The sequence below is a fragment of the Oratosquilla oratoria genome, chromosome 12, assembly GCF_046742065.1.
Source record: "Oratosquilla oratoria isolate Oo_2021 chromosome 12, ASM4674206v1, whole genome shotgun sequence".
NCBI lineage: Eukaryota > Metazoa > Arthropoda > Malacostraca > Stomatopoda > Squillidae > Oratosquilla > Oratosquilla oratoria.
Genome location: NC_134788.1, coordinates 22,649,438 through 22,675,461, shown reverse-complemented (window position 1 = coordinate 22,675,461; position 26,024 = coordinate 22,649,438). Strand labels below are relative to the sequence as shown.

At 41.1% G+C, this 26,024-nt stretch overlaps 1 protein-coding gene across 5 annotated transcripts in view; it reads left to right on the top strand.

Moving 5' to 3' along the window:
- Positions 1 to 26,024, top strand: part of LOC143031093 (5'-3' exoribonuclease 1-like) — a 169,705-nt gene that overhangs the window by 95,467 nt on the left and 48,214 nt on the right. For all 5 annotated transcript variants that reach the window (XM_076194513.1, XM_076194512.1, XM_076194516.1 and 2 more), the window contains one exon: positions 19,299 to 19,468. In XM_076194513.1, coding sequence (XP_076050628.1) covers positions 19,299 to 19,468 — 170 coding nt within the window. The remainder of the gene's footprint in view (positions 1 to 19,298; positions 19,469 to 26,024) is intronic.

Sequence of the window (26,024 nt, the reverse complement as noted above, 5' to 3'; positions counted from 1 at the left end):
CCATCGAATTATTCAACTTCCACCTCTAGTGAACCCTTCACCATCGCTTCACCTCGTCAGAACTGTAAGTAGATGCCTGTATTTATTGGGGCTAGGTAGCTCTAAATTGTTGTGTGAGTGAGGTTAAGTGAAGGCTATCCAGTGATTTTTTTTATATTTTTTGCAAAGCCTTAAATTTTTTTCGGTGATTTTTTTTTCCTTTTGTACGAAAGTGTGCATGACCCATTCACAGTCCAACGTTTCACACCATTACAACACTCGTTCCAAAATGGCAGCACAAAACGAAAATAACACACAGTCCTCGCCGAATCAAAACACAGACCCAACCGTCGCTCAACCACACATGCAACGTTCTGCAACAAACCTACAAACACTCCTGCAGCATGACAACACTCTTCCTAAGTTCAACGGGACAAACATCGCCATCCACACTCTCTTAGATGACGTCCGTTCGGAAATACAGCGCACACAGGTGCACGATGAAATGACTAAAATCGCTGTCCTTAAAAGTCGCATCGATTTCAACGATACCCTTGCAAGCGACATTATACAATCCGACGCGTTCCAACAACCACAGACTTTCCAAAATTTCATTGACGAGTTCAAAAAATCCTTCGCCCCATATGAACAGTTAGGCTCCCTTTCTCCCTTCTACACACTAGGAACAAACTTTAACAACCCCCCTTATCTCACCAAAGAAAGAGCAGTCAGGGAGGCGAGTCAGTTCAAGGAAGAACTAAAAGACGCATTCACTTCTTCACCTTGGGTTAAAAATAACACAATCAGCCTAGATCACGTACTCTCATTATTTGGCTACATAAAACTGATCTCGCGACTTCACCCAGAAACACTAAAGAAAATAGAGAGCATTCCTTTTGATCCAGACACAACACTCGTTGACTTCTCTAGAAAATTTTCGGACACATCAGCGACAAAATCACAAATTCAACAACAACAAATCCCCCTTACACACACACTCACACACCCACCCACTCCCACAGTAGCAAAAATCTCACAAGAACATTACACCAGGGATAAACCCATGTCACACGACCATCACACTAGAGGTAGACAAATATTACGCACAAGATCACGACAGCGTTCACAATCTAGGAGACCATTCTTTTGCAAAATCTGCAACATAGTAGGACATAGCACAAACAGGTGTTATTACAGACAACCAACTAGCTACTGCTCATATCACGGACCAGCTTTTCACAACACAACACAATGTCGCGTCTTGAAATCACAAACCTACACGTCATACGCGTCTCCCCAACACCCGACTAGCGACAACACAAACAAACACAACACGGTATGACTATCGTCTCACGGTGAACAAAACACACGACCTCACGAGACAGAATCAAACCCCCCACTACCGATTCTCACGATGGCTGACTCTCGATCATCCCCGTCTGCTATGACATTTCACGCCACGGTCAACAACCTTCCACAACTACTCTTTCTGGACACAGGATCCCCAGTTAATCTAATGTCAAAGGTTTCCTTCGACCAATTCCGATTCCGACACCGTAGAGTAACAGTTATAGAACCAACGGATATCACATTACAAAATGTAGACGGAGTTCCCTTTCCCATCATAGGAAAAACCGAACTAGACATCTCCCTGCATGCCAACTGTCCTCCCATTACAACGACAGTATACATAGCGGACGTAGTGTTTCCCGCAGATATTCTTATAGGTTTGACATGGATGCAAAGAAATCGCATCATCATCTATCCTGCTCAAAACGGCATTGGTTTCAATAATCACTTCATAACGGCTTTAAAGACAGCTAACACGCATGCACACACAGAAAACACGCGCGTCAAACACTTGCATATGATCGAGCAACAGCATGCAACATCAACAACAGCAACAACTGAACAAAACAGTGACGAAACAGAAAAGGTGACACTTGTAACAGACACGCACACTGGTGTAACGGACACGCCCACCCCATCCGCTCACCCCCGTAGCTCACACCACAGACGTAATAGACGTACACTGTCAGCGCGCATGTCAAAGTCAACTCGCGACCACAAGAAACACGATGTTTTCACTAACATACAGGAAATATCACCACAATACACTACCGTCTCACAGATCTCTCTCACGAATTCTCACGCGGTTGTAATAACTGACAAAACACTCTATCCACGCGAGTACACAAAACTCAAAGTGCGTATCTTCAAAGCTCCCGACTCAGATGTTCTTTGCATCACAGACACTTGCCGTGTATCTGGTGTATCTCTCTTATCCGCCCTATCTCACACATCGAGCAAAGGACACACAACAATCATAGTTGCAAATAATACCAATGCCCCTCTTCAGATGAACAAAGGAACGAACGTTTGTGATTTTACAGTGTATCCCTCCCCAGTACACGTAATCGACCATGACAACTCACAACACGTATGCGCCATCACCAACGGAGAACAGAACACACAGGAAACCATCAAAGTACCACACATTAACGATGTAGATTTCCCTGAAGCACGAGAAGATCTCCTGACACTCTTGAACACGTACAGACACGCAATTGCACTCCCAGGCGAACCATTAGGTCTCACAGACATCATACAACATCATATACCACTTCAACACAATGCAAAACCACGGTACATACCCGCTTACCGTCTTCCTCACAGTAAAAGAAACATTGTCGACAACATAATTGCAGATATGCTCGACCAAGGCATCATTGAACACAGCCTATCTCCCTGGAATTTTCCTCTCTTTGTCGTTCCAAAACACGACGGCTCCTTTCGCCCTGTTGTTGATTTCCGTGAGCTAAATAAACTCATCATTCCCGAAAGACATCCTATTCCTCATCTCCAAGACACAATCTACTCCATAGGCGAACACAACACGGTCTTCTCTACTCTCGACCTTATGTCAGGGTATTTCCAAATACCTCTAGATGACGAATCAAAACCTCTAACAGCCTTCAGTACCAATACGGGCCATTACCACTTCAAAAGGTTGGCCATGGGACTCGTCTCTGCTCCCTCTGTTTTCACAAGACTTATGTTCAAAGTCTTAGAAGGTTTGATTGGAAAGACTGTCTTCATATACCTTGACGACATTATCATTGCCTCACGGTCACTCACGGAACACCTTAACACACTTCAAACTGTCTTCTCAAGATTAGCCGCGGCAGGCCTAAAACTTAAACTCAAAAAGTGCTCCTTCCTCAAAATGGAAATAAGGTTCCTAGGACACGTCATAAACTCACACGGTGTCATTACTTCTCAAGACAAGGTTAAGGCTGTTCTAGATTTTCCAACCCCTAACTCTACAGAACACGTGAAATCATTTCTAGGACTTTCAGGTTTTTACAGACGTTTTATCGAAGGCTATGCTCACATGGCAGCTCCTTTAACAGCCCTTCTCAAGAAAGATACTCCTTTTAACTGGACGTCTGAACACAACACCGCTTTCCACAAGCTCAAACAAGCACTCACAACAGCCCCGGTTCTGGCATTCCCAAACTTCTCTAAACCCTTCACACTATGCACAGATGCTTCATACAAAGGCCTTGGCGCAGTACTAATGCAACAACACGACTCCAAACTTAGACCTATAGCTTACGCCAGTCGCGCATTAAACAAGCACGAACAAAACTACTCTGTCACTGAAATTGAAGCGCTCGCAATCATATATGCACTCAAACATTTTAAAGACATCATTCTAGGATACGAAATACATGTACACACAGATCATCAACCCGTTTTAAACCTCTTCAAAGGCAAGAACCTAACTGGGAAACTAGCCAGATGGTTCCTTACTATCCAGGACTTCATGCCTACCTTCCACTACGTCCAGGGCCATGCAAACTATGTCGCCGACGCCCTTAGTAGAAACGTAGCAACAATACGTCAAGCATCAGAGCCACTTGACATTACGCGAGACCGCATCATTGCCGCTCAAGCGACAGACCCCCTATGGAAAAGAATCATACACTATCTAAATTCAGGTGACACTACAAACACAGACGATTTTCCTCCCAACATAGACAACTACTCTCTCATAGACCAGGTTCTCTACCACACAACACTGCTCACAAACAAATGCGAACCAAACCGCATGGTTACACAATTAGTAGTTCCCACAAGTCTTGTTCCAGAAGTTCTCAAAATACTACATGATTCTCCATTAGCAGGACATTGCGGAAAGGACAAGTGCCTCTCGCAAGCTAGGTTAAAGTACTTTTGGCCCACCATGCGTAAAGACATACACACATACATAGACGCATGCCACTCATGCATAACTCATAAAGGTCACATTAGCGGTCAAGTACCAATACACAATTACCCAACACCTTCCAAACCCTTTGAAACCATTGCCATTGACTTACTCAAACTTCCAATCACTCTCAATGGAAACCAGTACCTTTTCGTATGCATCGATCATTTCTCTCGGTTCTGCATCCTCTCTCCTTTAGCGGACAAGACAGCAAAAAGTGTAGCTCAGACAATAATCAATAACGTCATCTGCCCATACACCACACCGAAAACACTAATCTCAGACAACGGCACGGAATTTAATAACGACATCCTCACAAATATCTGCCAACAGTTCAACATTACAAAGTGTAACACCACACCATACCACCCCAGCTCAAATGGACTCGTTGAACGTCAAAATCGGAAGATACTCAATATTCTCAGACACCTTGCCACAGACATACACGCATCTTGGGACGAACACATACCCATGATACAAGCCTGCATCAACAGCGCAATCAATAGATCAATCTCAGAATCACCCCATTTTGTTTTGTTTGGATCTGATAAGAAAATGCCATACGACCTACTCACTTCAGAAACCCCCCCTGTGTATGATTTCAATGATTTTGTCAAGGTAACTCTCAATAATTTCAACACTCTTTTCAAGAGAATACATGAGTCACTGACTCTCTCAAAAGCAGATATGCTTAGGTTGAAGAACGCTCACTCCAGAGATTGCAATGTTTCTGTAGGTGACATAATATACCACACCAACCACCAACCCACATCAAAACTTGCACCCAAATTCCATGGTCCATTTCGGGTCACCGACATACTTCCGCACAATAAGATCAAAGCTCTCCACTTACGCGAACTCACAGAGGCTATCCTACATTTAGATCATATCAAACTAGTTCCTAGAGGTCTCGACATGGATGACATTCCATCCCCGCCCATACTACAACCAACACACACGACCGAGACTCTAGACAAAAACACCTTTACCACTCCACCGATCCCGACACCTCGCTATAGCCTCAGAAATAGAATTGTATAAGTTTCTTTAGCCCCAACAAATCCAAGCATCTATTTCCAAAATCAATATTTATCATTCATGTTCATCTTATCATGCCATAACCAAGTATCTCCCTTCTAGCTGTGCAGATCACCTTTGCCACTCAGGGAAGGTCAACCCCTTCACCTAGGCACACCCCTCCTTCTTCTATCTCCTTAACAGTTCGTGCACCAAGCCTATGTGGATCTCAAGCTCATGGTGTCGCGAGGACGGACACTGGTAGCGTATGCCGAGCAACTGTTAGCATCTAGACCTCCTAGACGACGTAATCTACCACCAAAATCTCCTAGACATTCATCTACCACCTCTGCTTATACTATCGGCACGACACCGATGCATTTCGGTGCAGTCAGAGTAGCCTGGTACTCGACCTGACATCTTCACGCACCTGGTCACTACGGGTCAGGTCGCTATTGTCCAGGCCGCTATTGTCCAGGCAGACACCTCACGCGCAGTTGGACGGCTCACGAACCCTAAAGGATTGCCACCAAGCCAAGCATTGATACACATTATATTTAAATCCCTTTCCTACGGGATATGTCTATCCTGTCCAACCTCGGACAACTGTATGTCATTTGTAAATATGTATATGCAATGTATAAGGTAGTTAAAACCTATCCTGATCTCTAATATTTGCTAAAACTGCATCTTGTAAATAAATATTATCTCGTCGGCAACCTAACCACGAGCCATGTATATAAGCACCTCCTGTCACCAAATAAAGAGGAGAAAGACCACAGAGAGAGACAGAGCTACACGTTGCTCTGCTGCTTTTATTCAAAGCTCCGAACACCGCTCAACTACGACCACGTACTACCACAACTCATATGTTGAGATACCATCCAACACATTTGGTAAAGATTCTCTTGGCAATATTTCGTAAATATTTTCTCATTAATATTTCGTAAAGATTCTTTTGTCAGAATTCCGTAATTCCGTTTTTATGTATATAGATTCTCTTGGCAATATTTCGTAAAGATTCTCTTAGCGTTATTTCGTAAAGATTCTCTTGGTAGTATTTCGTAAAGATTCTCTGAGTCTGAGTGAGACATGTCCCCAGGAGTTAGCGTTTCCGGTGATGACTCATTTCCGGAGTAGAAGGTCGGAAGGTTTAGAGAGAATCTAAAAATAGTAAAAAAAAAAAACCTGTTACCTTTTGTTCGGGTCACGCACTTTCGTTCAGAAATCTTAGTTTTGACCATTTCCATTTTTATTTAATTAATAGATTCTCTTGGCAATATTTCGTAAAGATTCTCTTAGCAATATTTTATAAAGATTTTCTTGGTAATATTTCGTAAAGATTCTCTTGTTAACATTTGGTAAAGATTCTCTTGGCAATATTTCGTAAATATTTTCTCATTAATATTTCGTAAAGATTCTTTTGTCAGAATTCCGTAATTCCGTTTTTATGTATATAGATTCTCTTGGCAATATTTCGTAAAGATTCTCTTAGCAATATTTCGTAAAGATTCTCTTGGTAATATTTCGTAAAGATTCTCTTGTTAACATTTGGTAAAGATTCTCTTGGCAATATTTCGTAAATATTTTCTCATTAATATTTCGTAAAGATTCTTTTGTCAGAATTCCGCAATTCCGTTTTATGACTCATTTCCGGAGTAGGAGGTTCGAAGGTTTAGAGAGAAATATTTTTTTATGTATACACCCATGTTGTTGTGTGTAGTAACCGTATAAATCGTTTTCTTCCAGACCGTCCCCGCGCCAGATCACTGTTAAAACACTCACCCCGGTCCATGACCCCCTGTTACCTTTTGTTCGGGTCACGCACTTTCGTTCAAAATTTTTAGTTTTGACCATTTTCATTTTTATATATAAAGCCCACCGGCTGCGCCGGCCACGCTTCGCCTGGGGGCTTGGCCTTCGGCAAAGCTCGCTACGCGCCCTGGGCTTCGCCCACGGGTGAAATAAAAGTTAACTTATTTTAAAGGGTTTTATTCAACATGTTCAACACCTGTACATAGTTTTTGCTTCTTTTTCGGCGGCGTAGAAGAAGAACCGTTGTCCTCAGACCTACTATCTCCACCGTCACTTTGTCGCTTGATCGTCTCCTTGATCTCTTCAATACTTTCTTTCAACGTTTTGTTTTCTTCAATACTTTTCTTTAACGTTTCATTGTTTTCTTCAATACTTTTCTTGATACACATAAACAACTCTTCCATCTTTTTTGAGGGTGAGGTTTCGGTTTCATCTCCATCCCCGTTACCACTTAACGTCGTATCCTCATCTTCCTCTTCAACTTCGTCACGCATAACCCAGTCTGGCATAATCATTTTGATGGACTCTTCTTCCGTGATACTATGAAGGTCTTTTGGCACGTCTTTTGTTTCGTGTTCAACCTCTTCCTCGACGAAAAGAGTTTTATTTGAGACAACGTTCTCTGATGGCTTCTCCTCAACAGTGTCAGGCTCGTCTTCAAACAATTCCTTATATACTCTGTTGTGGGCAGGCCTCCTTTCTACCCCTCCGTTTACTTTACGCCAACCCGTATAATATATCAACGAATCCCAACTTGTCACTCGTGAACACGCGACATAAAGCTGCCCGTGAGCAAAACATTGAACGGAATCAAGTAGTAGTCCGCATCGTTCGAACGTTTGCCCTTGACTCTTGTTGATTGTCATAGTGTAGCTAAGTTTAACTGGAAACTGCTTGCGTTTGAAATGCACTGGAGTGTCTTGGGCCTCTAACGTGATTCGAGGTATAATCACTTGCTCTCCACGGTAATTGCCTCCTAGTATCTTTCCAACCAACATGTTATTCTTCAAATTTGTTATCATTATCCGTGAACCGTTACAAAGCTTAGGCGTGTAAATGTTCCGTATAATCATCAAAACGCTTCCAACTTTTACCTTTAGAGCGTGTGGGGGCAACGACGGACTCGTCATTGCGTTGTAAACTGATGTTTGAACGTCTGAGTCTTGATCGACGGGTGTGTCCACGCTATAGTAGACTTTTTCCTCTTCTTCGATCTTCTCGTGTATCATCTGGTTTACGCTATCAACATCATCGTTTGTGGGTGACACTATTGCTCTCCTTTCAAAGTAAGACGCGTTCAAATGGTTACTTTCTAAATCATCGTCAATTTTGCTACCAACTCTTCACGTGTGTTAGCTCGTACACCAAAATCCTTATCGAAAAAGACATCACCGTCTTTACGGGTGCCGAGAGTTAACAGTTGCTTCGCAAACTTAATGTTTTTTGTATCTTCCTTCTTGAAGCGCACGTTTTCTGTGAGCTCAAGCTTGGTTAACCCGTCCCACATGTAACTTGACTTTATGCAGTGTTCGAGTTCCTCTGCTTTCCCTCCGCCTCTGATAACCGGTAGAATCTGTCGAAAATCGCCAGCACAGACAAACACTTTACCTCCCATGAACTTGTCGTTCTCGAGAATGTCCCGCAAGGTGATATCAAGTGCTGTCAACATGTTTTTGTTAGCCATTACAACTTCGTCCCAGACTATTAAGTGAGTTTCTTGTAATAACTTTGCCAGTTCTGTATTCTTCTTGACACTACAGGCTCTGACTTCATCATATTCCATCAATGGAATCTTAAACATGTTATGAGCCGTTCTTCCTCCCGAGAGAACTGTAGCCGCAATTCCTGACGAAGCAACAGCTAAAGCGATTTTACCTTCAGAGCGTACAGTGTCTAACAGAAGGTTCAAGACAAACGATTTGCCAGTACCTCCAGCAGCGCTAACAAATATCCCGTTGTTACTATACTTTTCTCCGTCTTTTACTCGTTTCATCACAGTTTCATAGACGTTCCGTTGTTTGTTGTTTAGAAGCTTTTCTTTTTGGTCAACACTCTCCTTCAACTTTTGTTTGTTGTAAGCTCGCTCCCTTCTGATAACGTTTGAAGTCTTCTTTCCTCCTCTAGAGGGTGGTAAACCATATTCGGTGATCAGTCCTCCCCCGCAGTTCCAAACGTGTAACTGAATGTCGTCTAAAGCGTCCAAATAGATTTCATCGTTGTACTCAGTTAAATTAGCATTGTACAGGTAATCGCTGGAGAAGTAATCTTTGACCTCTTCCCATATACCCGACTGATCTTCTAGATCCGAGAAGACCAACATACTTGCGTATGTCTCTCGAAGTTGTTTTCTGTCGTTAGTGTGGTTGATGATGTCTAAAATTGTTTCTTTCCACGTTTCTTCATCACTCAACAGCCCTAAGGCTTTAACAGCTTCTCTATTCGACTCGTACATGACTCCGTTGATCGTGCGAAGGTCTTCGAACGACGTAGGGCCCGGCTTGTGGGTGAGCAGGAGCCTCAGGTAGAACAGTTCTACTGTCTTGGTGGTTACAGCACGAATGCGCCCCAAACTATAGGTACGCCCTAGACGTTCTTCCCAAACAGCCTTTTTGGCATCGAAAACGTAATGAAAGGGTAACTGATTGTAATGTAACGTGGCTGCAAACTCATCAGTTTTACACAGTTTAAAAAATGCGGTTAAATGGGTATCTTTTTGTATCTTGGAATCGATTTCCTTTTGTGACGCGGATTTGTTATAGAACACCGAGTTTTCGCCTTCCAAATGGATATCCAATGCAAACACCGGGGGATACGACCTGTGGATCTCAAACTTAAAAATTTTCCACCTTGCTTCGTTGGCGTTGACGTACCGTGCCTCCTGATAGTTTTTAACTTCATTCACCTCACCGTCTTCAGAGGTCTTGGTGAACAGTATACGATCAGAGCCTTTGTTAACGTACTTGGTCACGTAATCGATGGCTTTAATTGAGTTGGAACATTCAACGTTGATGTGCGCGTCATACTTCAACCCATGAGTTGTCAATAGTTTTTACACCTTCTTTAAGTTTCATTTGAAAAGAGTTACCTCCTTCACCAACAGAACGTCTAACGTACTCCGGGTAACCGTTGTTGCCAAACAATAAGTCGCTCCTGCAAGTCTTAGGGAACCCTTTAGCACACTTCCCGGGTTTAGAATCTTTTCCTTGGCAACACATCTGAGACTCGTCGTAACCTTTGCAAGGCCCATGTATCATACAGCGTGTTACTATATCATAGAGCCTCGGCTCTGTTTCTTTGTTTGGTATCTCTGCACTTATTAGCTGTGAAACCACGTCTGCCGTTACATGCACTGCCATCCAGAGTAATATGTGAGCATGAGGCAAACCTCGTTTTTGCCATTCAACACTATAAAGAAACGCTTTGACAGGCCCAAGCGCGTTCTTTTGTGTTAGATCACTCACCGAACTATCCAGTTTTAACTTGAAAACTCGACTTACAATGTCCGGGCGATCACACGGCTGTGCGCCTGGCCCGCCAACTTTCTCCACAGCATTTATAATATCCGACCATTTAGGATTCATTGTAAAGGTAATGAAGTAATCAGGTGAACCGTAGCAGGAAACGTACGCTAGAGCATCCTGTTGGCGCTGTTTCATGTACCTTGGTCCCCCCACAAAAGTTGGTGGTAGTACAATCCTTTGGCCTGTTCTGTTTTTGTCGTTAACCCTTAATAGGCCTATTCTTTCTTTACGCATTTTACTGTGGTTGTATTCTAAAAACCTTAACCGGTCTGTTTCAACTTTCACATAATTGTCAATGACAAACTGCTGAAAGAGTCTTCTTCCTCTAGTTATGTAGTTGAACGTTCCTTCTCTTTCCATGTAAAGCGATGAATAATACAACAACGGCGAAAGCCTTTTTCTGTTTTCTTTATTTTGTTCCATTTTTAAACTGTAACCTCTATCACCGTTAGGCAACAACAAAGGGTACTGGAAAATGTCGTAAAAATAGTTTCTCGAGTCCAATATTCTAGTACTGTACTTTGAGTCACGAAGAGGAGACGATATTACAACGCTTAAAGTGTCTTTCTCCGGTCCCAAGTTTACTATGGCTCCAACCTGACAGGAGGCTGTCGGTAACTGATAGACGCCCTTATGTTCCTTTGTTTTAATACCATCAGCTGTCTGCAAACATATTGTCACGTCGGGAATTGTCTTTTCCTCTTCAACGTGCGTTTCTATCAACGTTTTTGCTGTTTTAATCTCCTTTAACATACCTTTGAGCGACTCGTTGTTGATTGTCAAGTAATCGTATAATTGCTGGATGATGTTTTCGTTTCTTGAAATCTCAGCATGTTCCCGTGCCCTCCGTTTAACCGTCTCGACACACGCCTTTTTGTCTCTATTGCACTTAAACTGAGTAAACGCGTTAGAGCGTAGCTTTATTTGCTGCTCCCGGTCATGGTAAAAGTATAAATCCAAGAAACTTTTTGAAGACTTCCAAAACGGTCTACTGTTGTTGTTACTGACAGGTCTAGTGTCTCCGCTTTCATTTTGAGCCACGTTTTCTCGCCCGGTTAATAATTCGGGCTTCAACAAACCTAGCCTGTGATAAACCTTACCCTGTATCTTGTAACATATTGATTTTTCTTTCTGTTCAGCTAACCTACCCGAAGTTACAAACGAAGTAAAAGAGAAAACGTTATTAAAGGCTGTGATGTTTTTCAAAAAGTGATTTGAGAGCGAAGAACTGCCATCGTAAAGCCCTTTAATGGTGTCACCCAGTTTAGTCAGTTTAGCCGTAGGAACTTTGCCCGTGTTGCAACACATGGTCTTACGTTCAGACTTGAATAACAGTGCTTGACACAACTTACACCTGAAGAAACCTAACATTCCAACCGAGTGAGGTGGTACTTTCGTCTTATCAGTCTCTCTCAAATGGCCGTGATAAGACAACATTAGCCTCTCTTTCATCTCTACAAACTCAGCCTTTTTACCAAGTTCCTGACGATCACTCCGAAACTGGTTTATTCTTTCAACTGCTTTCGCTTTAATGTCCGCGTCAACTGAAGAGACCGTAAAAGGTTTTCTCTGAGTTAACCTTATCTCCTCCTTTATAGCCTTCTTGGTCTTTTTATCTTTTTCCACCTCTTCTTTTGTTCTAGGAGGCTTTCTTTTAGGTTTCGCAGGCCCTGTTTCTTTTTTTTTGCTTTTTTTTATCGTCTTCAAAGATGTTTTCAACTCTTCTAATGTGTTATCAGAGGTTAAAGTTTCAACGCCAGAAACGTTTGAACTTGAAGCTACCTCATCAACTTCCATATTTGTAGAAGCTTCACCGTCTTTTTTTTCAACCTCAGCTACAACTTGTTTGTACAGGATTTGTTCACGCGCCTTCTTAATGACGTATTTGTTTGCTTTGTCTAACCTCCTTTGAGCTCGAAAAGTCCTCTCCAAGTAGTGCTTCTGGTACTCTCTGTGATCAGATTTACCTCCGTGTTTTGTAAAACTTTTGTAACCAGCAAAATAATGCTTTTGAAACCCATCTGACCTCTCTTGAGGGATTTCTCCGACGTAAACTTCCAAAGAATCCAAAACATCATCACTATACTTGTAAGTCTTATCCTCTTTTAACTTTTCATTAAACGTCAACAGCTTTCGCTGAAACACCTTCACCGTCTCTTTCACAGCTAAAGCTTTAGTCTCTCGATACAGGTCTGGGAACTTAAACATGTGTTCATTTTTCATCTTCTGAAATAGTTTTCTGTTTGTGTTCAAATCCCCTTTAGTTAACTTCTTTTCGTGTGTAACCCACCTCCAGAAATGTCTATTTCTTTGCATCTGCAACTTTGAAGAATCCTTCCCCATGTCGGCGTGTGAGATGTGAGTCCGCTTATGAGAGGCGAGAAACGTGGAATAACCCTTACACGGACCGGGCACCGGGGTGTGTGTGAGCGAAATGCCACCAAACGCGGACCGGGCACTGGGTTGTGTGTGAGCGAAATGCCACCAAACGCGAAGGGTCAGTTTATTTTTTAATTATATAGATAAACCTCTAGCAATTTTGATAACAAAGTAACAAGCAATTTACGCAAATTGTGTTTACACCAGTTTCATGTTCGTTTCTCCCCGCAAGCTCAGGTTATATATAAGAAGTCAAATGTTTGTCCACTATGTTGTTTCTGAAGAAGCCCTGCTGGACGAAATGTTAGATACATTGGATCCCATAAGTTAAGAGAAAAATTATTAAAAGGAAACTGCAATTTAAAAACCTTAAAAATGTTAAGTAAGGTTATTTCTAATGCGTGTGTGTGTGTGTGTGTGTGTGTGTGTGTGTGTGTGTATACAGGTATAGTATATACATACAATACCTGTATACGCATATATACTGAAAAACAGTACAGTATTAAAATATTAAAAAAATTAAAAAATGATAAAAATGAAACTAAAAAGCATAGAATTGATATATAAACAGTAAACAACTTGTATATAATAGTATTTAATAGAAAAAGTTATGTAAAAACACAACAGATTGATATAATTTATCCTAGCGTATAACCCTTGTGTTGGCCATTTTGAATGGGATACGACTTACGACCAATCCGACTTACGACCGGTTGGTCGGAACCAATCTAGGTCGGAACTCGGATAGTGACTGTATATATATATTTTTTACACTGCCAAAGTTGCTCAGATATTAATATTGAGTATATAAAAACAGGTGCAACTTTGGCAATGTAAAAGAAAAAAAGGTTAAAAAACTTTTTTAACCCTAATCTTCTTTTTTTTTCTTTTTTTTCCATCACAAAGCATAATATAAACTTGTATTTTATTTATTTATATTTTTTATTAATTTATTTTTTTACATTTTTATTTGTACTGTACAAAGCAGTATAGTAATAGTACACCTAAACCTTTTCTTCTTATTTTAGGAATGTCCCCTTTTGGGGCTACAGGAAGTAGGACTCCTAATCCCATCCCCTTCCCACAAGATAGGGGTGAATGGAGAGGGGTTGTGTATAGATGATGCTGTGATGCATGAGGGGGAGTGGGTAGGGGATGGAGAATGAGGAAGTATGTATGCGAAAAAAAAATTGACGCAGCCCGAAGGGATTTCTCCCCGTCTTCTCCTTTTCTGCACGAGGGGCTGGAGAGGGGGGTTGCCGAATTTATGAAGCGACCTTGCTGTGGATGTGCTGTGTCTAGCAACACTGCTTCTGACCCAGGGCAGTGGACAGGATGCAGGGATGACCCGTCATCCAGGAGGTGCCAAGATAGGAGGGTGGAGGGGAGTGGAATTTATAGGAAATGGAATGGGTGGGAGTGGTGTCTATGCCTTTTTCTTTTTGGCTACCCCCCTGTGTAAGGGGGAAAAAGCTTTGGTATATGTATCTAAGTACACCTAAACCATTTGAATAGGACATTTGTTCACAGAAACATGAATGATCTCCATAGAATATTATATGAAAATGATGAGTACACTTACGACAGGCTTACGACAGGGTAGACAGAAAGGCACTGTGGGAGGTTTTGCGGATGTACAGGATCAGAGGAAAGCTTCTAGGAGCTGTCGAGTTTTTATGAGAGTAGTAGAGCTTGTGTCAGGATTGGAAATGGAGAGAGTGAGTGGTTCGAGGTAATGTCGCCCTGGCTGTTCAACTTATACATGGATGGGGTAGTGCGAGAGGTAAATGCAAGTGTAGTGGGTCAGGGATTGGAGAAGGTTAAAGAAAATGGAGAAAAGTGGGAGGTGAGGCAGCTGTTCTTTGCGGACAACACTGCGCTTGTGGCAGGATCGGAGGAAGGATTGAGGAAGTTGGTGACAGAGTTTGGAAGAGTATGTGATAGAAGAAAGCTGAAGATAAATGTGAGTAAATGTAAGGTGATGAGATGTCCAAGGGGTGGAAGTGGCAGTAATCTGGAAGTGAGCATTAAGGGAGAGAGACTGGAGGAAGTGGATAGTTTTAGATACTTGGGTGCAAATGTGGCAGGAAAAGGTGGAGTAAAGGTGGAGGTAGAATGTAGATTGAGAGAAGTGAGTAAATGCTTTGATGGATTAAAAAGTGTAATAAGGAATAGACATTTGGGAATGGATGCAAAGAGGAGACTATATGAAGGAGTGATTGTGCCAACAACACTGTATGGGGTAGAAACATGGAACATAAGAGAGGAAGAGAGGAGTTTGAATATGTTTGAGATGAGGTGTCTGAGAAGTATGATGGGGGTTACTAGGCTAGATAGAGTGAGAAATAAGGAGGTGAGGAGGAGAACGGGGGTGGAAAGGGAGTTGGGAGATAGGGTTGATGAAAGAGTATTAGGATGGTTTGGACACATGGAAAGAATTTGTGATGAAAGACTAGTAAAAGAGGTATGGAAGGCAGATGTGGAGAGAGTGAACATGAAGGGAAGTCCTAGGATGAGGTGGATGGATGGGGTGAAGGGGGCTTTGGGGAAGAGGGGAATGTCTGTTGAGGAAGGACGGGAGAGGACAGAAGACGGGTGAATGGAGAATGGCTGTATATGGAAGATGTTGTAATGCATGAGGTGAAATGGGCGGGGAGATGGGGGTTGAGGTAGTATGTGTGAGCAAATTTTGACGCAGCCTGAAGGGATTTCTCCCCATCTTCTCCTTTATGCATGGGGGGACGGAGAAGGGTCGCCGATTTCATGAAGTGGCATTGCTGTGGATGTGCTGTGTCTTGCGACACTGCTTCTGACCCAGGACAGTGGACAAGGTGCAGGGATGACCTGTCATCCAGGAGGTGCTAAGATAAGAGGGAGGGTGGAGGGGTGTGGAGTGTTTTCAGGGATGGAATGGGTGGGAATGATTTTATGCCTTTTCCTTTTTGGCTACTTCCCTTGTAAGGGTGAAAAAGCCTTGGTATATGTATGTATGTATGATAAGTACACAGCTGTGGATGTGCTGTGTCTTGCGACATTGCTTCTGACCCAGGGCAGTGTGCAGGATGCAGGGATGACCTGTCATTCAGGAGGTGCCAAGATGAGAGGAAAGGAAGAGGGTGGAGGGGAGTGGAGTGTATTAGGAATGGAATGGGTGGGAGTGGTTTCTATGCCTTTTTCTTTTTGGGTATCTCCCGTGTAAGGGGGAAAAAGAGCCTTTGGCATATATATGTATGTACACAGATCTATGCTGGAGTACTCAGCTTCACCCAACCATCTCATCATACCACTCAAGCATACATACATATACCAAGGCTTTTTCCCCCTTACAAGTGAGGTAGCCAAAAAGGAAAAGGCATAAAATCATTCCCACCCATTCCATCCCTGAATACACTCCACACCCCTCCACCCTCCCTTTTATCCTAACACCTCCTGGATGACGGGTCATCCCTGCACCTTGTCCATTGCCCTGGGTCAGAGGCAGTGCCGTAAAGCACAACACATCCACAGCAAGGCCGCTTCATTAAATCGGCAATCCCCCCTCTCCGTCCCCCCATGCATAAAAGGAGAAGACTGGGAGAAAACCCCTTCGAGGTGCGTCAAAATTTGCTCACACATACTACCTTCCCCCTCAATCCTCCCCCCCATTCCACCTTATGCATCACAACATCATCCATATACAGCCATTCTCCATTCACCCGTCTTATGTCCTCTCCCGTCCTTCCTCAACAGACATTCCCCTCTTCCCCAAAGCCCCCTTCACCCCATCCATCCACCTCATCCTAGGACGTCCCCTCATGTTCACTCCCTCCACATCTGCCTTCCATACCTCTTTTACTAGTCTTTCGTAACACATTCTTTCCATGTGTCCAAACCATCCTAATATTCTTTCATCAACCCTATCTCCCAACTCCCTTTCCACCCCCGTTCTCCTCACCACCTTATTTCTCACTCTAACCTAGTAACCCCCATCATACTTCTCAGACACCTCATCTCAAACACATTCAAACTCCTTCTCTCTTCCTCTCTTATGTTCCATGTTTCTACCCCATACAGTGTTGTTGGCACATTCACTCCTTCATATAGTCTCCTCTTAGCATCCATTCCCAAATGTCTATTCCTCATTACACTCTTCAATCCACCAAGGCATTTACTCCCTTCTCTCAATCTACATTCTACCTCCACCTTCACTCCACCTTTTCCTGCCACATTTGCACCCAAGTATCTAAAACTATCCACTTCCTCCAGTCTCTCTCCCTTAATGCTCACTTCCAGACTACTGCCACTTCCACCCCTTGTACATCTCATCACCTTACTTTTACCCACATTTATCTTTAGCTTTCTTCTATCACATACTCTCCCAAACTCTGTCACCAACTTCCTCAATCCCTCCTCCAATCCTGCCACAAGTGCAGTGTTGTCAGCAAAGAACTGCTGCCTCACCTCCCACTTTTCTCCATTTTCTTTAACCATCTCCAATCCCTGACCCACTACCCTTTCTCCATTTCTAATCCGAACACAAGCTCTACTACTCTCATAAAAACTCTTGACAGCTCCCAAAAGCTTTCCTCCTATCCCGTATATCTGCATAACCTCCCACAGTGCCTTTCTGTCTACCCTATCGTAAACCTTTTACAGATCCATAAAAGCCCAAAAAAATCCTTCCCCTTTCCTATAGCTTTCTCACATATCTGTCTTACCACAAAGATCTGATCTACACAACCTCTACCCATCCTAAATCCACACTGTTCCTCACCAATTACTCTCTCTCTTCCTCTCCTAATCCTCTCAATCAAGATCCTCCCATAAGCCTTCCCAACTACACTTAACAAGCTAATCCCTCTGAAACTACTACATTCACACTTGTCCCCTTTTCCCTTGTAAAGTGGAACTATGCAGGCACTCCTCCAGTCCTCCGGCACTCTACCTCTCACCAGCCAGTCCACCATCACTGTACCTCCTTTTTTTAGACATTCTGCATGGCATCCATCCAGACCAGGTGCCTTACCTGCTTTCATCATCTTAACAACTGCCTTCACCTCATCCTTCTTTATTTCTCCTCCATTTTCCTCACTCATCATGGTCATTTTCTTAGCATTTCCCACTGCAGCTATCTTTCCCTCCTTATCCTCCTTCACATTTAGCAAGTCCCTAAAATATTCTGCCCATCTTCCCCTTACTGCCTTCTCCTCCATTATCATCTCTCCATCTGCCCCTTTTACCTTTTCTTCTCTATTTGATTCGCCTCCTCTTCCTCTCTTAATTTCTTTCCAAAACATCTTTTTATTACTCTCAAAATTTTCTGTCATACTCTTACCCCACCTCACATCTGCTCTCCTCTTTGCCTCCTTTACCTTTTGCTTTACTTCTCTTTTCTTTTCTTTTCTTTGTACCTCTCATATGACTCCCTCGTCCTATTTTGTAACCATTCTGTGAATGTACATACCAAGGGTTTCTTTCCCCATTCAAGGGAGTCAGCCAGATCAGAAGGCTCTTCACTCCCACCCATTCCACTTCCATCCACCACCCTTTCCTCCCTCTCATCTAAGACTCTCACTGCCCTGAAAAAAATAAATAGATGAAAATAAATAGATAAATAAAATACTACAACAGGGTCTTGATTAATGTGAGGATTTGATTCTTGCTTGATGAAAATTTGTACAAGTTGAAATATTCATCGCATTAATTATAGAGGGTTAGACCTCACACACACCCATCTCACATTGCTTCACAATTATTTCTCCTTTTTCTTCTTCTTTTTCTTCTTCACATATATTGTTATTTTTTTTCTTCAGATATTGGGTCATTGTATAACTTTGAAATCACATGTATAAATCAAGACTTTGTTATATCCCTACATATTCAACAACCTAACACCAGTACCAGATCGTACAAAAACACATTCACATCCAGATCACCAAGCAAGCTCTTCAAGACAGACCACCAGATTGCACCAACAATCCCCAGACATTAACCCCACAGACAAACCTCTCATAAGAGAAATAAGAACAACACTAACATGCTTGCATATAGGACACCGTCCAGCATTAAAACAATCAACAGATTACAGGACTGGCCACAGAATCAAACCGTCCTGGATCCAACCACCACACAGAGGACACAGAACACCTCTTTCCACTGTGCTCCGAGCTAACAATCCCCAGACAACAGTTCAATATCTCTTCCTTCAGTGAGTTCTGGACTCACCCACTGGCCATAGCTGGTTACCTTAGAACCATGGTCCCCTGCAAAAGACCCAGGGCAATAGATTGATTCATTCAATTGTTTATTTTATTTTATTTTATTTTTTTACACAGGTTGCAGGATATACACAAAAGCCAAAGGCACAGTGGCTTTACTCAGACCGGGTAGTTGAATCAGTACGAGAGTACCAGCAGAAGTTCCCTGAGGTGTTGGACCACCTGTCTGCCAACATTGATAGTTATGACGACTTCTACCAAGACCAGGTCTTCCCTGAAGAAAAATGGTGAGTTGAAATGAGTGTTTGTGATGAGGAGATGTTGATGGTTGCCTTACCTCTGAATAACAGTGGTCTGCAGTATCCCCCTCCCTCTCTGCTCTCTCTGGGAAGACCATGTAGACTTGTCCATGTTGTATTAAAGAACATGTACCACATTCTCATCATCATAACATGTTAACCAACCCTGGAAGAGAAAGGCAATCTATTGGCCATTTACAGAATCATGAAAGGCATGTAAGTCCTTGACAGAGAAGACTTGTTAAAGTGGGATAGAAGAAAAACAAGGGGACAGGAAAAGAAACTCAAAAAGGGTAGTTATAGAAGAGATCTGGAAAAAAAAATTCACAGAGTGGTGGATGTCTGGCACAAATAGGACAAAACAATAGTGTGTGCAAACACCATACAAGAATTTAAGAACAAACTAGATACTGCGAGGTACAGAGACAGGACACCACAAGCATAGCTTCCCTTCCTGTATAATACAACTAGATACATACCTCCTCTGGACAAGGCCGAAAATCTCTATCAACTTCCACTGTATTTCCTTCACCTTATCAGGTGAGGTGAGCCAGTGATAACCAATGATTGGCCTCCTCATCCTCCTATGACTATATAGAAACTGTCTTACACTAATCCAACACAGAGAACAGTCCAAAGAGGGCCTTGGACCAGTACCCGCCATTATGGGGCTGCGTGTTTGCAGCTATTGAAACAAGTTCACAGTTATTGTTACTTGTGTGGGACAGTGTCTCTGGTTTATAGTTGTAGGAGGGACATAGGAACCATTGGTCAGCTTCTCTGATGAAAGATGTTGTCATCAGTAAACAATAGGTCTATCTTTGGAACAATACTGCACCAAAAAGTCATTGTTCCCCTAGATTATCTGGCTAAGCAGTCCCACCCTCCTGAGGAACAACATGGCTAGAACCAGGTTTTCCCACAAATCTCATATAGAGTATGTGTTGTTGTTGACATGCATGATTGTGTACACTGCAGTCTTCCATAATGAGTTGTATGGGGTAAAGTGTTATATCCGGAAGAGTTATCTGTGATGCAGTCATCCGGCTTCCTCTGGTAATTTGGGAGGGCTGGATGGTGGCTGCATCGCAGCCTGGCCAGGTCCACTCTGTCCTCTCAGTGGTGAGAGGACTCAGAGTGATGGATATCAGGGGGTCTGGCATCCACCAAATAGTTGGAGTTACAGAAGTTGTAAATAAGAGATTCTGGGGTGCAGCAGGATGGAAGAATAGTACAAGTTTTGAATACAGTGGAAGTTGATAGAGATCATGGGACCAGTTCAGAGATAGAGTGTCAGCCCCATGAGGTTGCACCTCCCAGTGGAGGTGAAGGTATTGACAGGGAGACGGTTCTCTTTGATGTCCATTTTACAAGAGTACCACTAGTGGGGTACCTGTTATTGGTCCTAGTTGGGAAGTACAGTATAGGAACTGACCTGTGTATTACATTTTTGAACATGCACTTTTTGTTTTGGGGGATTTGAACTGTGATATTAAACTGTATTATACCATAAATTCTCCATTGATTTACTTATTGAATAGTTAATTTATGTACTTATTCTTTAACCTTTTCAATAAGAGTCAAATTCTAATGTGTAGTATTGGATACCTGATGCACAATGATTTGATGATGCATCACAATACTCGCATTATATAAATTCAATGCTGATTTATTTGTTTTCTTTCACTCTGAGTAATAATGAACAGAAAATGGGATCAAGCCAGTTCACAGAATTTGGTGGTCACTCAGCTACAAGTACATACATACATATAACAATGGCTGTTTCCCCTTTACAAGGGAGATGGCCAAAACACAAAGGCATAAAATCTGCTCCCATCCATTCCATCTCCACATACCCCAGCATCCTCATATACCCACTCGGGCCTCATGACACCTGCATAGCCATGATTGTGTGATAAATGATAGCCAGCATGGTTTCAGATGGAAACATTCTTGTGTGACTAACTTACTCGAATTCTACAACACAGTTATCTCAAATTATGACAAGAGAAACAATATAGATTTGATATATCTAGACTTTGCAAAAGCTTTTGATACCGTCCCCCAGGAAAGACTGCTTACTAAATTAGCTTCACATGGAATAAGTGGTAGTTTATTATGTTGGACTAGTAATTGGTTGAATGATCGAAAACAAAGAGTTGTTTAAAATGGAAAAACTTCTAGATGGAAAAATGTTACAAGTGGATTTCCTCAGGGTTCCGTTCTTGGTCCACATCTATTCATAGTATATATAAATGATTAAAATCTACTGTTTCCAAATTTGCTGATGATACAAAACTGTGTAGAATGGCAAATAGTTACTTAAGTTAGTTAGTTAAGGTTTATTCAACAATATGAAATACAATTTAGACATACATATTTACAAAATTTCTACAAAATTAGTAGTTGAAAAGGGAGAGCGTGAAGCAAAGCGTATGGGGAGTTGCTCTCCCTTTAAGGAAAAAAATTATTTTTATTTATTTATTATTGTTACATGTGAGTATGATGCATACATACACATCTACACACATATATACACACACAAATACATACACATATACAGGTAAACGTCGACTTACGATGGCCGCGACTTACGATTGTTCGACTTTACGATGACGACGACGACGACGACGATATGATAATTTAACCCCTTCCATACGGTGCCGCACACGTAGGCGTCATGAGGAGCAAGTGGATTCGCGACGCTGCCATATCGGCGTCTTGATTATATTTATTGTAGTCGCCCCTGTGTTTTTACATTCTCTCAAATTTGCCCTAAATCCCATTCTCTGTGGTTTTCAAAATTCGCGGGTGAAAGAGAGAACGATCGATATAAGCGGTGACTATATTTTATGATGCGAGTATTATTACGTCACGTCGTACGGCTGGCATTGGCTGCTGCCCGCGAGATTTAAGGTCCGTACTGAAAATACATATTATAGTGTTTGAATATGGTAAAAAGGATAAAAATAATTAAATAAACTACTGTACATGTTTAATAGGCTATATTCAGTATCTCTGGTGGTTAATATACAGGTAGGCTAGGTACAGTGACCACGGAACAGAGTGGGGATCGACTTACGATGAGATCGTCTTACGATGGCTCTATCGAAACCTAATGCCATCGTAAGTCGACGTTTACCTGTATACACACACACACACAATGAGATGCGACACAATGTCTGCTAACTCCGACCTCACGTAGAAATCGGGGTCACGTGCGAGCATGGCATCTTGTGGGGGTCAGGTGAGAGGTGAGAGGTCAGGTCGATTGTTGACAGGACGATAATTGCTTAACGCGCAGATCCGGGTCACCGTGACCTGCTGGAATAAGAAAAAAAAAAAAAAGAGCGGCAGACTTGGGCAATACATGACAGTTTCTCCATGAATATAATTATGAAATGGACCTGAAATGTTTAATATACTAATATTTATAGATTAAAGACTTTTTTAAGTATCGTTTGAATGTTGATAAACATTTTGTCTTAGGTAATTCCTTTTCCAGTTTATTCCATGTGTTAACACCTATAATAGATAAGCATTGGCCTTTTTTGGTTGTTCTGTATTGAGTTTTAAAGAAGTCGTTTGTTTGCCTAGTCACATAGCGAGTTTCGTAAGTGGAGTAAAATTTCAATATGTTTTGATTCATTTGTTTATTGTAGATTTGGTGCAGTTTTGTACTTTATTAAGTCCTTGAATTTCAGTAGATTTAGTTTTTTGAATAAATGATTTGTATGTTCTAAACGACCTACATTGCAGATTATACGCAGTGCCTTTTTTGAGAGGTAATTATGCGTTGAAGATTAGTTTGATAAGTATTACCCCAAATTTCTGAACAATAGTATAGGTATGGTAGTAGTAGACTACAGTAAATGGTACGTAGGGTATTTTCATTGAGGATATTTCTCATTTTATGCATAATTCCTAAAGTTTTGGATGTCTTATTTATCACGTGATTTATATGATGTTTCCAATTAAGTTGATCGTCTAAATACACGCCTAGGAATTTACTGACGGACGCTTTTTCAATAATTTTGTTGTTTATTTTGATCGGCTTAGTGCTTTCATTATTTTTGTAGAAAAGCAGGTAGTTAGTTTTTGATACGTTTAAGGATAGTTTATTGGCTGAAAACCAGTTGGATAGTTGACATAATCCTTCATTAATTGTCTTGATCAGTTTGTCGGAATTTATATCGGAGCATAGAATGGTGGTATCGTCGGCGAACAGTATAAATTTCATAAGGTTGGATACATTTGTAATGTCATTAATGTATAGTAAGAATAGTTTGGGTCCTAGAACTGAACCTTGAGGTACTCCGCATGTAACTGGTAGAATATGTGATCTTTCTTCCTCAATGGCTACATATTGTTTCCTGTTTTTTAGATAACTTTTTAACCAGTCATTAACTTTACCTCTTAGCCCATAGTATTCGGCCTTTCGAATTAGGATTTCATGATTTACTGTGTCAAATGCCTTTTTTAGATCAATAAATATGCCGGCTGTCTTTTTCTTTTGTTCTATATTGTTAGTTATCTCTTCAATTAATTCCATTACTGCTGTTGACGATGAAAGATTTTGTTGAAATCCATATTGACTATGGTAAATGACGTAATTTTGTTTTTAGAAATGAGCCAAGGCGAATTGTGAATAACTTTTCAAGAATTTTGGAAAACTGTGGTAATAGTGAAATTGGTCTATAGTTATTATAACTTGATTTGTCGGCTGATTTAAATATCGGTATTACTTTTGCTATTTTCATTGCATCTGGAAATATTCCTTGTTTCAAATGATTTATTGCATATTGTCAGAAAATGATTTTTGATGATAGGCATAATTTGTTTTACAAGGTTCATATTGCTTCCTGTGCAGGCGAGTGATTTCTTGTTTTGCATTGATTTTACTGTGTTCATAAGTTTGTTTTCCGTGACGGGTTTTAAAAACATAGTGTTCTTTATTTGGTGTTTCAAAAATGTCTCATAAGTTTGATGTGTTGTCTTTATTTGTTTCGTGAGGTTAGGTCCTACACGGGAGAAAAATTCATTAAATTCGTTTGCCACTTCTTTTTTAGTTTTTCCTTTTTTAATAATGTCTATGAATTCATCGGTGTTATTAATTTTGGTCCTAGTTAAGTTGTTTATTACTTCCCATGTCTTTTTTATATTACCTTTATAATATTCAAGCAGTGTGTCATAATATTTTTTTTCACAGTTGCATAAAATTGTTGTAAGTTTGTTTTTGTACATTTTGTATTTGTTTTCGTCAAGGACTTGCTTTTAATAGATTTTTTGTAAAGTTTGTTTTTCTTTCGACATGCGTTCTTAAGACCGTTTGTAAACCATGGTTTTGAGTTTACGTTACATGGTTTTATATCTACTTCTCTCTCTGGGCAGCATTTGTTTACATTACTCATGATAATGCTTATAAATTCGTCATATGATAGATTGGCATTTTCTGACTCGTAAACCTGATCCCAATTTTCTTCTTTTAAGCATTGATTTAATTTTGCAATACTTTTTTCGTCTATTTTACATTTTACTACAATTCTGGGTTTTGTTATGCAGTGCATTTCTTTTAGATTGATAGTGAATACCGGTAGATGGTCACTTATATCACTTATTAAGATACCACTATGAATCTCGGAGTTTACAATATTGGCGAAAATGTTATCTATCATTGATCACTTAAACCAATTAGATATTCAAGAAGATTTAGATAAATTACAGCAATGGTCTGAAAAGTGGCTACTGAAATTTAACACAAGTAAATTCAAGGTAATGCACATGGGTAAAAATAACAGTAAGTACAATTACAAGTTATTTGGAAATTGGTTAACAAAAGTGGATAGTGAAAAAGATCTCGGTGTAATTATCAGTAACGACCTCAAATCATCCAAACAGTGTATTTCAGCATCTGAGAAAGCAAATAAGATTCTAGGACTGATTGTGCGATCTTTTGACTTCAAAAGTCCATCACTCATTAACAAGCTATATAAATCGTTAATTTGTCCACATTTGGAATATGCTGTTTCCATATGGTCACCGAATCTCACTAAAGACATTGACAGACTGGAAAAAGTACAATGGCGAGCCACAAAACTGATTCCAATTATCAAAAATAAAAATCATACAAAAATCGACTAAAATATATGAATTTGTTTTCACTAAAAAAGTGTAGACTCAGAGGTGACTTGATAGAGGTCTTAAAAATTCTAAAGGGAATTGACATCAGAAGTGATAAAATTTTCACACTGAATGAGAATCTGACAAGAAACAATGGTCTCAAACTGTCCGGAAATAGATTCAATGTGGAAGTGGGTAGAAACAGCTTAACCAACTGTGTAGTTAATGAATGAAATAAACTTCCTGCAGAGGCAGTGCAATGTAGTTCAGTTCGAGGCTTTAACCCCTTCCATACGGTGACGCCCACGTAGGCGTCATGAGGAGCAAGTGGGTATGCTAGGATGCCGACATCGGCGTCTTGATTATATTTGTTATAGTTGAGCAAAATTTGACACAGCCCAAAGGGATTTCTCCCTGTCTTCTC